The sequence below is a fragment of the Triturus cristatus genome, chromosome 2_1 (assembly GCF_964204655.1).
Source record: "Triturus cristatus chromosome 2_1, aTriCri1.1, whole genome shotgun sequence".
Classification (NCBI taxonomy): domain Eukaryota; kingdom Metazoa; phylum Chordata; class Amphibia; order Caudata; family Salamandridae; genus Triturus; species Triturus cristatus.
In genome coordinates, this window is record NC_140581.1 from 630,063,989 (window position 1) to 630,080,832 (window position 16,844).

Genomic DNA, 16,844 nt, shown 5'->3' on the forward strand with positions numbered 1-16,844 from the left:
ACCTCCACCCTTTCCAGCTCCACCTCCAGCCAGCACCGGGCCACCGGGGAGGCCTGGGCCTCGCGTGAGGATCACCTGTTTCCGCTGCCAACAGACCGGACACTATGCCAGCGACCCTCAATGTCCCATGTACCAGCGAACCGCCACAACGACTCCGCCGGCTCGACAAATGGCCTCCGTAGCCCTGGGGGAAGAGATGGAAGACTCCGAAGAATGGGAACCAGCCGCCATGGCCTTGGTCTTCCTAGGGGACCGGGAGATGGTCCCCGGAGCGCCCCTGCCCGCTAACACGAAGAAGTACCGACAGCAGGTGATGGTCAACGGTCACCGCGTCGAGGGCCTCCGGGACACGGGGGCGAGTGTCACGGCGGTTCATTGTCACCTGGTCTCCGAAGATCAGATCCTGCCCGGCGCCTTTTGTCCCGTCATATCCTCCGACAATTCCGAGAGTTTCTGCCGGATGGCTCTGGTTCCCTTCGAATGGGGGGGGGGTCACCGGCAAGTTAAAGGTGGCGGTACGAACCTCCCAGCCCGTGGACTGCCTCCTGGGCAACGACCTCGAGAATTCCCCGTGGGGACAAGTGGAACGAAGAGCCCATCTCGAGATGATGGGCCTACCCGAATGGGTATGCGCCACCACGCGCTCGATGACTCTGAGTGCCTTCCTCCGAAGAGGGGGAGGCCATGCCGCGGAGCACCGCCACCATCCCCGAGGTCCCAGATGCGCCACCCGAGGCCAACGACCCCCCTTCCGGACGAAGCGACCGTTCCCGACGAGTGGTCCGTGCCTTCCGACCCCGAACCCCTGACCGAGCTCGAAGACCTGCCAGAAATGGCCCAGTGGCACTGCGAAGGAGGCCCCTCCCGAGAAGAATTCTGCCAAGAACAATCCACCTGCCCTTCCCTCATTGGACCCCGACAACAGGCCGAGGCCCAAGCAGCAGGCGACCAGACTGGCAACCACTGGGTATACTGGGAAAACGGCCTCCTGTACAGCGAACAGAAGTTGGCCGAGTTGGGATCGGCCCGAGTACTAGTGGTACCCCTGCGCTTCCGAAGTCTCCTCCTGGGCCGGGCCCACGATGTACCCCTGGCCGGACACTTAGGCCAAGATAAGACCTACCAGCGACTCGTCACCCACTTCTATTGGCCCAAGATGCGAGCAAATGTGGAGGCCCACTGCAAATCCTGCCCCACGTGCCCGGCCAGCGGAAAGAGTGGGGGGAAGCGCAAGGCTCCGCTGCAACCCTTCCCAGTCATCAGTACCCCTTTTGAGCGGGTAGGGATCGACATCGTGGGACCACTGGACCCCAAGACAGCCCAGGGCCACCGGTTCATCCTCGTCCTGGTGGATCATGCCACCCGTTACCCCGAAGCCATCCCTCTCCGCACCGTGACGGCCCCCGTGGTAGGCCGGGCCTTGATGGGGATCTTCTCCCGCGTGGGGTTCCCCCGCGAAGTCGTGAGTGATCGGGGTACGAACTTTATCTCCCGATACATGAGGTCCCTCTGGCAGCAGTGCGGAGTATCGTACAAGTTCACCACCCCGTACCACCCCCAAGGGAACGGCCTAGTCGAGCGCTTTAACAAGACACTGAAAGGAATGATCATGGGCCTCGCGGAACCCCTACGCCGGAGGTGGGACGTCCTCCTCCCATGCCTCCTGTTCGCCTACCGGGAGGTTCCCCAAAAATCCCTGGGGTTCAGCCCATTCGAACTGCTATATGGACACCCCGTCCGGGGACCCCTGAGCCTGGTCAAGGAGGGTTGGGAAACGACCCCCCCGGGGGACCCCTCCGGATGTGTTCCGATACATCTTGGCGCTCCGCAACCAGACCCGGAAATTCCGAGAACTCGCAGAAGCGAACCTCGAGGCTAGTCAGGAAGAGATGAAGCGCTGGTATGACCAGAATGCTACGCTGGTCGAGTTTCAGCCGGGCCAACAAGTCTGGGTCATGGCCCCGGTGAAGCCCTGCGCCCTCCAAGATAAATGGACTGGACCCTTCAAGGTGGTCGAGCGGAAGAGCCAAGTCACCTATCTCATCGATGTGCAGTCCCCGCGGAACCCCCTCCGGGTTCTCCACGTGAACCGCCTCAAACCCCACTTTGTAAGGACAGAATTGAGTTTGCTCCTGGCCACCGACGATGGGGCCGAAGAAGACACCGAGCCCCTTCCAGACCCCCTGGGGGCGAAAGAGACCGATGGTTCCGTGGAAGGGGTGAGACTATCAACCACCCTCACAGCCCAACAGTCCGCCGACTGCCGCCAGCTCCTAAGGCAGTTCGCGGACCTCTTCTCCCTAACCCCTGGGGGTCACCAACTGGTGTGTCCACGACGTGAACACCGGCGACAGCCCGCCCGTGAGACACCGGGCCTACCGGGTCCCTGGTCGGGTCCGAACCAGCATCCAGACCGAGGTAGCGAAGATGCTGGCACTCGGGGTGATTGAACCCTCCGACAGCCCCTGGGCCAGCCCGGTAGTCCTGGTTCCGAAAGCGGCTACCCCGGGTGTCGCCCCCGAACTGAGGTTTTGCGTGGACTACCGAGGACTCAATGCGGTCACCCGAGCGGACGCTCACCCTATCCCCTGTGCCGACGAGCTCATTGACCGCCTCGGGGCCGCTCGCTACCTCAGCACCTTCGACCTAACGAGTGGATACTGGCAGATTGCCCTCACCGAGGGAACCAAGGAGCGCTCCGCCTTCTCCACCCCGGATGGGCACTACCGCTTTAGGGTGATGCCGTTTGGAATGAAGAATGCCCCGGCCACCTTCCAGCGGCTGGTGAACCGGGTCCTGTCCGGACTAGAGGGGTTCAGCGCAGCGTATCTCGACGATATAGCGGTATTTAGCTCCCAATGGACCGAACACCTCCAGCACCTCCGACAAGTCCTGCTGGCTCTGCGCCGGGCCGGCCTCACCATCAAAGCCAGCAAATGTCAAATTGGGCACGGCTCCGTAACCTATCTGGGGCACCAGGTGGGAAGCGGGCAGGTCACCCCCCTCCAGCCAAAGATCGACGCCATCATGTCCTGGGAACCCCCCACGACCCAAACGGAAGTCCGGGCCTTCCTGGGCCTCACCGGGTACTACCGGAGGTTTATTAAGAACTATGGCAGCATCGCAGGCCCCCTCACAGAACTAACCTCCAAAAAACACCCCAAGAAAGTGCAATGGACTCCCTCCTGCCAGAAGGCGTTCAACACCCTAAAAACCGCCATGTGTGCGGCTCCGGTGCTCAAAGCACCCGACTACGCCCAGGAGTTTGTGGTCCAGACGGACGCCTCGGAACACGGCATCGGGGCAGTCCTCTCCCAGTTCGACGACAAGGGCATAGATCGGCCCATAGCCTTCATCAGCCGAAGGTTGCTGCCCCGAGAACAGCGGTGGAGCACCATTGAGAGAGAGACCTTCGCAGTAGTCTGGGCCCTCAAAAAGCTACAGCCCTACCTGTTTGGAACACACTTCCGAGTACAAACGGATCACCGACCCCTGCAGTGGTTGATGCGAATGCGAGGGGAAAACCCCAAGCTGCTACGCTGGTCCATCTCCCTCCAGGGGATGGACTTCATGGTGGAACATCGCCCCGGGACGGACCACGCCAACGCGGACGGCCTGTCCCGATTCTTGCGCTTCAGCGAGGAGAACTCCCAAGTGGATGGGTAGTTCTCTCCGCCTTTCAGCTGGGGGGGCCCGTGTGAGACCGGCCTCGTGGCGTGGGTCCTCCCGACCAGCCAGCTACCCTGCAACCACGCCGAACCTCGATGTTACAGCCTCCCGGCCCCCGTGGGCCAGCCTCCTGAGGGCCGGCCAATCCCCAACACGCATGCCCGGCTGAGGAAGGGCGAAACCCCCCCCAAAACCAGACCGAGAGGCGCCGATCCGGTCACACCTCTGGTCTCTTCCCCGAGGGAGGTTCGATCGACCACCAGGCTCCCGGTGAGCAGGCGCCTCGCCCGCTGGGTGTCTGGAGTCCCTCCGGGACCCCCCTGAACAGATCAAAGGACCAGAACCCCGACACACCGCCCCCAGGAACCAGACCCCTCTCCAAGAGGACTCCGGACTTCAAAGAGGAGGGGGAGTATAACAAGGGGTGCTGAAGGGATGGGAAGCAGAGAAGACCTGGACTGACGAGAGCCTGCTGACGCTGTCGCGGCTCCCCGAACTCTGAATCATCTGAGCCCTGCTGATGCTGTCGCGGCTCCTCGAACGCTGAACCCTCCGAGCCCTGCGGACGCTGTCGCGGCTCCTCGAACTCTGAAACATCAGAGCCCTGCTGACGCTGTCGCGGCTCCCCGAATTCTGATCCATCTGAGCCCTGCCGACGCCGCCGCGGCTCCTCGAACTACGAACCTCCGGTGCCTGCTGAGTGACTCGCGGCCCGCTCCTCCAAGAGAACCGGCAGAGATTGCCGAGAGAAGCAACACCCCCTCAGCTCGAGGATTGAGAGCTGTGCGGCGGGTACTCCGCAGAGACACTGATTCAAAGACTGTCCCGCTACCCCTTACCCCTCATTACGAGACCACTGCCGCATGTGGCACTAATTCTGCTCCTGCCTTCCGGATCATAAAGATCCCTAATAACCTATGATAAAATCTATTATCCTGCAAAGAACTACTGTGTGGTGTCCCTCTATCTGAAAAGAGTAGTGCAGCGTGTGCGATCCTAGGTACGAGACCCTTCCAGGAAGGGCCTCCCCGCTCTTGCTCGGCCGAACTCGAGGAGAGGTGGGCCTCCGGGTGGTCAGGAACGTATTCCGCAACCTCCCGGGGGAACGCTTTCCAACAATTCCCTAGGTGCCGGCAGAGCTAGGGTTCAAAAACTACAGCTAGGCACTTTGCAAAAAAAGGGTCATTATTCACTGTGAAAATGTGGTGGGTTCACGTTGCGTTTTTGGCCGTTTCCTGTCGCGGGCACTAGGCCTACCCACACAAGTGAGGAACCATTTTTCTCGGAAGACTTAGAGGAACGTGGGTGGGTGGAATTTTGTGGATTCACGTAGCCTCCAGAACTTTCCACCCCAGAAATGTGAGGAAAATGTGTTTTTTTAAACAAATTTTTAGGTTGCAATGGATTCTGGGTAACAGAACCTGGTGAGAGCCAGTCAAGTCACCCCATCCTGGATTCCCCTGGCTGTCTAGTTTTCAAACATGTATAGGTTTGCTAGGTTTCCCTAGGTGCCGGCAGAGCTAGGGTTAAAAAACTACAGCTAGGCACTTTGCAAAAAAAGTGTCATTTTTCACTGTGAAAATGTGGTATGTCCATGTTGTATTTTGCGCCGTTTCCTGTCGCGGGCACAAGGCCTACTAACACAAGTGAGGTACCATTTTTCTCGTAAGACTTTGGGGAATGCAGGGTGGGTGGAATTTTGTGGATCCGCGCAGAGTCAAGAACTTTCCACCACAGAAATGTGAGGAAAATTGGTTGTTTTGGATATTGTTTTAGGTTTTCAAGGGATTCTGGGTAACAGAACCTGGTGAGAGCCAGTCAAGTCACCCCATCCTGGATTCCCCTGGGTGTCTAGTTTTTAAAAATGTATAGGTTTGCTAGGTTTCCCTTGGTGCCAGCAGAGCTAGGGTTAAAAAACTACAGCTAGGCACTTTGCAAAAAAAAGGGTAATTTTTCACTGTGAAAATGTGGTGTGTCCATGTTGTGTTTTGCACCGTTTCCTGTCGCGGGCTCTAGGCCTACCCACACAAGTGAGGTACCATTTTTCTCAGAAGACTTTGGGGAATGCGGGGTGGGTGAAATTTTGTGGATCCACACAGATTCCAGAACTTTCCACCACAGAAATGATAGCAAAATTTGTTTTTTGACAATTTTGTTAGGTTTCTAAGGGATTCTGGGTAACAGAACCTGGTGATAGCCAGTCCAGGCACCTCATCCTGGATTCTCCTGGGTGTCTAGTTTGAAAAAATGAATAGGTTTGCTAGGTTTCCCTAGGTGCCGGAAGAGCTAGGGTTAAAAAAACTACAGCGAGGCACTTTGCAAAAAAGGGTAATATTTCATTATGGAAATGTGTTGTGCCCACGTTGCGTTTTGAGCCGTTTCCTGTCGTGTGCACTAGGCCTACCCACACAAGTGAGGTACCATTTTTATCGGTAGACTTAGAGTAACACATAATTGTAGAGCAACTGTTATTACCTATTGACTTTCGATGCATTTCTGCCTTCCAAATGAAAGACAATGTGTAAAAAATAAGTCATTTTGAAAAATGACCTATAATTCTCATACTAGTATGGGTATTACCAATTTCGGAAATGTGCAAATATCTACCATTTCTAAACTCTATATTTTGCTCCCATTTGAGAAATACATAGGTGTCTTTCATTCTGATTTTTCCATTTATACATTTTCCCAGAATAATTGCTATATACCTGGTACATAATAAAAAAACATTGCAAGTCGCTGCTCAGTTATTGGCTCTGGGTTCGTCGTGTTGTTGGTGAACCTACAAGTCCTATATATCCCCACAACCAGAAAGGTCCAGCGGATGTAACGGTATATTGCTTTCAAACAGCTGTCATAATTAGAAGAAGTTACAGGTAAAAACGTTGACACAGATGGCTGCTTTTTTCAACTAATTTTCAATTTTTCCTATATTCAACGGTTAGTTTCTATAAAGAAACAGTGAAGGATCTACACAAATGACCCCTTGCAGAATTCAGAATTTTGTCTTCTTTTCTAAAATGTATAGCTTTCCAGGATCCATTATTACTTTCATACCCATTTCTACCATTAACTGGAAAGAGGTTAAAAGCACAAAAAATAGCAAAAATAGGCTATGTCCCAGAAAAATGCCAAAACTGTGTAAAATATTTTGGTTTTCTGACAAAAGTCTGCTTGTCCCTGAAAGCTGGGAAGATGGTGATTTCAGCACCACAACACCTTTTTTGATGTCATTTGCAGGGAACAAAACCAGACGCTTCATCTGTAGCCCTTTTTTCCCATTTTTCCAAAACAAAACAACATTTAGCTGTATTTTGGCTAATTTCTGGGTCCCCTCCAGGGGAATACACAAACCCTGGGTACCTTTGGAATCCCCATGATGTTGTAAAAAAAGGACGCAAATTTGGCGTGGATACCTTATGTGGTCAAAAATGTACAGGGGCATAAGCGCAAACTACCCCAAATAGCCAAAAAAATACTTAGCACGGGGGGGGGGGGGGAAAGGCCTAGCAGCGAAGGGGTTAAGGTCGGTTAAGCACTCCCTTCATCCGGGTTGCTTGCCTTAACTGAGAATCTGAAATGCACATGCAGGAGGGAAACTCCAGGCGGGATGTGCAGGGGTGGGGGAAATTTAGTGGATCCACACAGATTCCAGAACTTTCCACCACAGAAATGTGAGGAAAATTTGTTTTTTTGGACAATTTTTTAGGTTTCTAAGGGATTCTGGGTAACAGAACCTGGTGAGAGCCAGTCCAGTCACCCCATCCTGGATTCTCCTGGGTGTCTAGTTTGAAAAAATGAATAGGTTTGCTAGGTTTCCCTAGGTGCCGGAAGAGCTAGAGTTAAAAAACTACAGCGAGGCACTTTGCAAAAAAAGGGTAATTTTTCATTATGAAAATGTGTTGTGCCCACGTTGCGTTTTGAGCCATTTCCTGTCGTGTGCACTAGGCTTACCCACACAAGTGAGGTACCATTTTTATCGGGAGACTTAGGGTAACACATAATTGTAGAGCAACTGTTATTACCTATTGACTTTCGATACATTTCTGCCTTCCAAATGAAAGACAATGTGTAAAAAATAAGTCATTTTGAAAAATGACATAATTCTCATGCTAGTATGGGTATTACCAATTTCGGAAATGTGCAAATATTTACCATTTCTAAACTCTATATTTTGTTCCCATTTCATAAATACAGAGGTGTCTTTTCATTCTGATTTTTTCATGTATACATTTTCCCAGAATAATTGCTATATACCTGGTACATAATAAAAAACTATTGTAAGTCGCTGCTTAGTTATTGGCTCTGGGTTCGTCAGGTTGTTGGTGAACCTACAAGTCCTATATATCCCCACAACCAGAAAGGTCCAGCGGATGTAACGGTATATTGCTTTCAAACAGCTGTCATAATTAGAAGAAGTTACAGGTAAAAACGTTGACACAGATGGCAGTTTTTTTCAACTAATTTTCAATTTTTCCTATATTGAACGGTTTGTTTCTATAAAGAAACCGTGAAGGATCTACACAAATGACCCCTTGCAGAATTCAGAATTTTCTCTTCTTTTCTAAAATGTATAGCTTTCCAGGATCCATTATTGCTTTCATACCCATTTCTACCATTAACTGGAAAGAGATTGAAAGCACAAAAAATAGCAAAAATAGGCTATGTCCCAGAAAAATGCCAAAACTGTGTAAAATATTTTGGTTTTCTGACAAAAGTCTGCTTGTCCCTGAAAGCTGGGAAGATGGTGATTTCAGCACCACCACACCTTTTTTGATGCCATTTGCAGGGAAAAAAAACAGACGCTTCATCTGTAGCCCTTTTTCCCATTTTTCCAAAACAAAACAAAATTTAGCTGTATTTTGGCTAATTTCTGGGTCCCCTCCAGGGGAATACACAAACCCTGGGTACCTTTAGAATCCCCATGATGTTGGAAAAAAAGGACTCACATTTGGCGTGGTTACCTTATGTTTTCAAAAACTTACAGGGGCCTAAGCGCAAACTACCCCAAATAGCCCAAAAAAACTTAGCACGGGGGGGGGGGAGGCCTAGCATCGAAGGGGTTAAGGTCGGTTAAGCACTCCTTGCGTCCGGGTTGCTTGCCTTAACTGAGAATCTGATATGCACATGCAGGAGGGAAACTCCAGGCGGGATGTGCAGGGGAATGTTTCGAGACCGACTGGACACACAATTACAGTAAGGGATTGCACTGCTTGCTGAAGATTGAAAAGTTTGGAAAACCTTAGCAGCACAGTGTGGAAAAATGAATATTCTCAAAGCGGATCAGGTGTCATTTGACCTTCTAGCTAAACTCCATGATGTTCATTTTTCAGTTGTAAATAGTTTAAAGCATAATAATGTTTAGGCGAAAAATGCCAAGAAATTGTTTCTGCTACCTCTATCCCCTGAGGATTTAAAAGTACACCACGGCCTACGAATGCTGGCCGTGATACTATTACTACTCCAAATTTAACAGCACTGCAGGCTAGCAGTCCCCAATGTGTGCTGTGAGCTCATCTGTACTGTGTCACTTTTATAAAACCTCTGCCTTTTTTAACTTTGAGTTACAATCTGACACCTGAGGGTTCAAAGTGTGTAGAACAATCCGAATGGAACACCCTCTTAAATGTGATGTTTGTACTGCTGTCAAACAGAAGGCCAATATTGTTCAGTGGCATTCATTCAAGCACATTGTGCATTCTGCTGACTTGTTTTAAACTTATTCTAATATATATTTTGCATTAAATACCTAACAGCTCTTTTGCTGTGTTTAATTTTGCATTAGGGATTCTATTTTAATTCTTCATGTTTTTAAATTGCTCTCTTTATCATATGAAAGAGTTATGAACGAAGGATTTACGTGGTTGGTCAGAAAGATGATGGTGTAATTATGTATTATATAGGACGAACAGCCCACTGCCATACAAAACGCTGTTGTAAGTCACCTCGAAGTTTCATAGCCTTATAAAGGAACTCCACTTTTGTCCTTGTTCCTCTATATGGTCATTGAACTCCTTGGTGACATGCAATATCCTTATAATGTATGGCAGGTGGTACTTTATCCCATATACAATACATGGGATTCTGCAATCCCTGTATAAATGCCTGTCTCTAATTTCTTTATAATTGGTGACTTCTGATGCTTTCAGTCGCCAATTACATAGAAAAGATGTCCGAAGTCAACTGTAATTACATTTTATAGTTGAGTTCTGACATCACAAAGTCTGCTGCCAGCAGCCGAGTTGAAAGGCAGATCCGGTCTCGAAGCATCTGTTCAAAGCAACTAAAATGAAACAGTTGCTTTTCTTTCTTTTGCACAGTTTTTTCTTATCTTTGCAGTGCCACGCAGAAAGTAGATATTTATGGCAACATGATTATTTTTTATACTCCTTGAGAAATTATTGAAAAGTTAGACTCTTTCTGCATGTTTCTGCTGTGCCTTTAAAAAAAAAAAAAAAAAACAACTGGCTTCCATTCAGCTGCTTTTGGTAACTTTTTTGCAACAACTAGCTAACAACATGTTTTGCTGTATGCTCTAGTGAGTCTATTTTTATTCTTCGTGTATGCAAATATGCTCTTTTATATGAAAGAGCTATGCACCAGGGATTTAAGTGGTTTATGGGAAAGGTGATTGTGACCATGTATTATAAGGGATAAAGTACCCCCCCCCATGCCAGTACCCCCCCCCCCCCCCCCCATGCCTTACTTGATACAGATACTGCAAGTCACCTCAGAGTTCCATAACCTTCTAAGGGTACTGCTTTGTGACTTACAATATCCTAATAATGTGCGGCTGGTGGTACTTTATCCTATATATAATGAGTAGCACATGGGCGCAGCTAGTAATTCAGTGTCTTAATCAGTCTGTTTATTTCTTTACGCCTGCAGGCCTTCTACCCTGTGGCACACCATTTAGATGTCAGCAGTGGGGACACACTCGCCGCCAGATGCGTTTTCTCCGGTGAAGGAAGGAAAACAGAAACTCACATCGGGTACGTTTTCGGAGGCAGTTGCTCGTTCATAAAATAATGCACTGTGCTTTGTTGGCGTCTGTCGCATCCTCCCACCTGGCTGTACATGAACCACCTCTGGCAACAGGCCCTTCGTCGGTTTTGACCCCAAATTGATTCTTTCTCATTTTGAAAATAAAAAAGCGGCAATTCGTTTGCCGAAAATTGAGGATACTATTTCAATAAATCAATTACCTTACTTTATTCCATTTTAGGTTACACACATATCAAATATTACACAATATCCCATCATTTTCACACCAAACTGATCTTCGATCAAGCTGTGCTGCAATTTTCAGAACAATACTTGACCCATAGCATTCAATTACCACAGCGTTCTCGCTCGTATTTCAATTCTATGACCTCCATTTTTGGAAACACAATTTGCACCCAGAGAGGCAGGACTGCCGGATCTGGCCTTGTTTACGTGCTGTGTAGCCCTTTGAATGTACGCTGAGAGGAGAAGCACTTGCAGCGCCAGCTTCCGGCTGCAGACAGCCAGTCCGAGAAAGCTCTGTCTGAGCCCGCCAGGGCGGCCTGCCTGCGCCCCTCTCAGAGGAAGAAGCCTGACGTTCACTTGCGCGCGGGAACCAGTCCCTCCCTGGAACACTCCACCCCGCCCCCCCGCCCGCTTTCATTAACTGTTGCCATAGTGAATAAGTGACTGCTGCATGACACCTCTGGATAGGTCATCATTGACGTATTCTCCAAGCAGGAAGCACTCCACCCCCGGCCTCCCATTAGCATCAGCTTGCTAGAAAATGATGAGCATTAATTAGAGCAAAAAATGTCGGAATTGTGGAGCGCAGGCCTTTTATGAGATGTTTGTTTATTTGGAAGTCATTTGAGAGGGTATAATTATTAGTGCAGCTATTAATGAAACAAGACCGGTATCAATGTATATCGTTGTTTATATGAATTCCATGTTCAGCTATTCATATTGCACAAAACAGCAGTGGTTTCTAAACAGAGTTCAAAGTAACAACGCCCTACAAGTGGTGAGAAACGTTATGCAAATGTACAAAGCATAGCTATGTATGTTCTCTTATGGGAGGTGCATGCTTCCATAGGTCCAGGATTTCAGTCATGAGGCAGCTTTGGAAAGCATCTGCATTTAATATGTAAAGTATCTCCCAGAAACCAGGAGCATTCTGGTCTAAAGGCCATCTCTGGGTTCAGGTGATATTTGCAAACCCTGTGACTCCAGAACCCTTCAATGGCTTTGTGATACCATAGGACTCACCCTTATGTATTTTACATATATCATGTTGCCACATTAATAGAATGCATAGCAGGACATTGTACATTATGGCCCTATAGTGGCATCAAGGGGCTCTAGGGACGTGAGTTTTGTAAACAGAGCAAGCATTGGCAAAGCCAGTAGGTCACTTGGCTTTGGAAATCGGGTGGGGGTGGTGAATGGGAGGGCAGGACGGTAAAAAAGCGCTATGAAGCGGTCAGCGCTGGCCATGTCATAGCGCTATGTTTTTTCATTCTGACTGTTAAGAGGAGGTGTGAGAAGTAACAAGGATGGAAGGGGGCGAGATGAAACATGGACGTGGGCAGGTGGGGTGTACAAGGGACAGGGACAGGGCAGGTGCCAGGGGAAGAAGGGGTGGGGCAGGTGGGAGGAGAAGAAGAATCAGGGCAGGTGTGGGGGCGGTATAAGAAGAAACATGGGTTTGGAGGAAAAAGAAGCAAGATGGACGCGTGGGAGGGAAAAGAAGCAACATGGACAAGTGAAGGTGGGAGGAAAAAGCAACATTGATGTGGAGAAGAAAACCCCCCAAAAAATAGTACCTCAATCGCAGTGCCAGCAGCAGAAGACCTTACCAAATTTGAAACAATCAGTACTTGGTCCGTGCTTCTGCAGAAAGAACTAGAAGTTAAGACGGCTTGCGCTGCCCAATTAGAAGGCAGCAAATGAGAGTAACAATGAAGCCCCCAAATGACAAGCAATGGGTGGGTTCCAAGAACAGTATCTCTGTCAAATCAGAGTGGAGGCACTGGCGCACATGCACTCACGCAGCCTAGACCTAAAATGTACTGGAATCAATTAACTCACTACTGTTCAGCCAATTGTGGGGTATCTCTACCATTCGCTCACCAAAAGTGACATTGGACCGACTGCCCAAGTGCAACAGGGCACCAAAAATTGTTACTTTAATCATTTATGTCCCGGACACTGGGCTCTTGTTTCAGTTCTTAAGCAGCAGCCTTTAGGCACCACTTGACTTCTGAATTATCATGTGAACATCGGAATGTTTAAAAAAGGCAATCTAACGTGTGGTGCCATACCCTTTGATTACACCTCTCTGATCTGCCACAAATGAATTGCCGGTTACGTCCAATACGATTAAGTAAATTGTTCACTTCGCGTCAGGTATTTGGAATGAAGATCCCCATTTGTATGGTGTGCACCCTGGACTAAAGCACCTCTTGGTGTTGATTTAATATACAATAGGATTCGCAGAAAAAGTACACTGTGGAGCGCTTGAATTGAGCAATAGTCACCTTTCCCAGCAAACACTCCCATGATAGGAACTTCAGTAGTTAGAAGCTTACTGTAAAGATTAGTAGTGCAAGGTAAGTCACCGGAGGAAAGGTCTGTAATGATTCCTTTGACAAAAGTACAGAAATTGTAACTATTACTTACACAGACTATGAAGGCGTGTGGTCAGGAAATAAAACAAACAACAGGAAACCAATAGGTCTTGCCTTTGTGACCTATTTGCTTTGCCAATTCTTGTTGCCGATGATGTGCTGCAGCACTGGCAAAAAGCTGAATTTATTCCCCCGATGTTGTACAGCACAGGGCAAAAAAAGGTAAAATAAAGATGCAATGACATGCAGTATACATGAGCGTATTCATTTCATGTCATGCGGCCACGTCATTCAGTAGGTGCACGCATGCATGAAGACGTATGAGTGTGCATGCATCTCCACATATGCGTGCACCTACAGAGTTACACATGGCTATTTTATTTACCGATCCATGATGGAGACACCCTTGGAATTAGTAAATAAAAAAATAAATTTTTACTTGCACAAGGGCACATTTTTTACAGCGGAGTGGCCCAGCTGTAAATGGGAGCTAAACAGGCCCCCAAAAAGTTGGTTTTTGATAAAGAAAAGCATTTTAATGGCTGTGATGTGACAGTGCATCAAAGGAGTGGGTGAGGAGAGCAGGTGGAGGAAAGCAACGAGGAGTGGGCAGAGAAGCTTCAGGCATGGGGGGATTAACTAAAAGCAAGCATTGGCAAAGCCAATAGGTCACGCCTGTGCAAAACCAATTGGCTATGCCTATATGTTTTAGCCATATTGTACACCAGCGTGTCTGCTGTTTAGAATGGCTAAAAGTTAGGGAGTAAAGGAGAGGTAAGTGGAGAAGAGTGGTGTGGAGTGGTGTAGGGTCTAGTGTTTTGGAGTGAAGTGAAGTGGAATAACATGGAGTGGTGTTGAGTGTTTTGGAGTGTCATGGAGGGAGTAGAGTTGAGTGGCATAGAGTGTTGTGGAGTGGCATATAGTGTAATGGACGGGTGTAGAGAAGAGTGGAGTGGCGTAAAGGGTGTTGCATAGAGTGGAGTAGAGTGACGAAGAGTGGAGTAAATTGCCGTAGGGTGGAGTAGTGTAGGAGAGTGGAATGGCATAGAGTGGAGTAGAGTGTTGTAGAGTGGAGTAGAGTGTCATAGAGTGTGGTAGAGTTTAACAGAGTCTAGTGTTGTGGAATGGAGTGACGTGGAGTGGAGTGACATGTCGTGCAGTGTTGTAGAGTGGAGTGTCGTAGAATGGAGCGGTGCAGTGTAGAGTGCAGAGGTGTAGAGTGGAGTGGTGCAGGGTAGAGTGCAGTGGCATGGAGTGCAGTGGTACAGAATAGATTAGACTGGTGTAGAATGGAGTGGTGCAGGGTACAGTGGCATAGAGTGTAGTGGCGTACAGTACATTAGAGTAGAGTGGCGTTGAGTGGTGCAGAGTAGAGTGCAGTGACAGAGTGCATTGGTATAGAGTAGAGTGGTGCAGAGTTGAGTGCATTGGAGTAGAGTTCATTGGTGTAGAGGGCATTGGGATAAAATAGAGAGGTGCAGAGTATAGTGGTGTAGTGGTGCATACTAAAGTGGGGTACGGTACACTAGTATAGAGCAGAGTGGTGCAGAGTAGAGAGGCGTAGAGTGAAGTGGCAGAAAGTGCAGTGTCAGAGAGTGCTGTGGTGCACAGTAGATCAGAGTTGTGTGGAGTGCAGTAGAGTAGAATGCAGTGGCACAGAGTAGAATGGTGCAGAGTAGAATGACGCAGAGTTCAGTGGCAGAGAGTGCAGTGTTGCACAGTAGGGTGTTGTAGAGTGCAGTGGTGTAGAGTAGAGTGGCGTAGAGTGCATTAGTGCAGACTGATGTGGTGTAGAGTAGTGCAGAGAAAAGTGGCGTACAGTGTCATGGTGCAGACTAATTTTGTCATAGAGTGCAGTGGCACATAGTGGATTGGTTTTGAGTAAAGTGGTGTGGAGCGCAGCAGCTTAGAATAGAGTGGCGTAGATCATATTAAAATATTTGTTTCTACCACACTTCAGAATTACCAAAAAACATACATCATTTGTGCTTTTCATACTCTGAAATATCTGTATAGTTCCTTTACAGACATTTACATTTTGTTTTGTGCTGCACACTTCAATTACCCAGCAAGATTGTCACATAAATTCTTTCACTTTGAAGTCAGAGAAAGAAAAGTAAACACCAAGCTCCCTGAAAGATGGAGCCTGACATTTGACCTCTGTCTTAGAATACAAAACAAATGTTACAAGATTAGAACAACATGTAAAGGTCTGTTAACAGATATTCAGTACTGGTGCAAGAATACAGTAAAAGGGTTTGGGCAAGGGAAAGGATGAACTCAAGCTGGCCGACATAAAACAAATAAAGCCAGCAAATAGAAAGTAAGCAAATGTGAGTTGCAAATCACAAAGCCAATGGCAAGCAATGGGTTGAATGCATTCCCCGGGAAGCTTTCCGGATGGTCCTAAGATGTTGTTAGCAAACCAGAAAACTGTGCTGTCTGGTAGGCTTCGAACTAATAAAAATACAAAAGATAGGTTAGGGAGAAGGGAGCAACATAGAGCGCGTTGGATGGGGTGCTCATTGAACGGGAATAAAAAGCACTGTAAGTTTTTGGCATGCTCCCCCAAAGGCTTTCACTTACAGACAACTGAGCTTCGCGAGCTCTGAAAATGGAGGCTTGGCCATCAATAGGGGATATCACAGTATGTGCTAGGGTGTCCTGCAATTGCCCAAAAAGGCTAGGTGCCTCTTATCTAAACTTAAAAGGTGAACTAAGCTAATTCCTCCTTGATCAGCAGTGTATCCTTTTCAATAGGAAAAACATTTAGTTAACCATTGCTGCAGATCTCGCTATCAAGCAAAGCCATAGCTCAGTACACCTACTGTACCGCACAGTGACTGCTTTAGGGGCATCTTTCAGAGAGGGAGGGGTATCTGATAGTTCTTTGAATGAGGCCAAGTATCTGCCTTCCTACAGGTAAGATGTTTAGGTTCTTGTCCAGATGGATAACAAAATGGTTTATTTTAAATATATTACAATGGACGAGGTCTCTCTCTCTCGGTCTCTCTCTCTCTCTCTCTCTCTCTCTCTCTCTCTCTCTCTCTCTCTCTCTCTCTCTCTCTCCCTCTCCCTCTCCCTCTCCCTCTCCCTCTCTCTCCCTCTCCCTCTCTCTCCCTCTCTCTCCCTCTCCCTCTCTCCCCCCACCCCTCCTCTTTTGACCAATAGCCAGTGTCCTTTCACTCTGCAGTACCCCATCATCCATGGTGGATGCAAATTCAGGTAGATACGAATTAATTTATGCAAACGTGAGTCAATGCCGACATTTATGAACTGGTTTCGAGACTTAGAAATGTGCTAACGTTTAAGCAGTGATCTTACACTTTGTTTCCTTTGTTTTTGTGGTTTTACCTTTTCTACAGCGGCACATCTGCTGATGAAATGTGCAATTTCTACATAATGTATTATATGGAAGCTGCACATGCCACTTCATACATGACCTGTGTGCAGGATGGCAGAGCGGATCTGTTTAGAAATATTCCCGAAGAGGCCAATGTTCCCATTCCTGTGGACCCCACTATGATGATGTCACACGAACACCACCATCATGAAGGTAAA

The 16,844-nt window shown here is 48.3% G+C and overlaps 1 protein-coding gene across 9 annotated transcripts in view; it reads left to right on the forward strand.

Annotated features, from left to right (window-relative positions):
- PAM (peptidylglycine alpha-amidating monooxygenase) overlaps positions 1-16,844 on the forward strand; it is a 1,234,044-nt gene that overhangs the window by 860,219 nt on the left and 356,981 nt on the right. For all 9 annotated transcript variants that reach the window (XM_085632559.1, XM_085632564.1, XM_085632562.1 and 6 more), the window contains 2 exons: positions 10,558-10,661; positions 16,649-16,839. In XM_085632559.1, the coding sequence (XP_085488685.1) occupies positions 10,558-10,661; positions 16,649-16,839 (295 nt within the window). The remainder of the gene's footprint in view (positions 1-10,557; positions 10,662-16,648; positions 16,840-16,844) is intronic.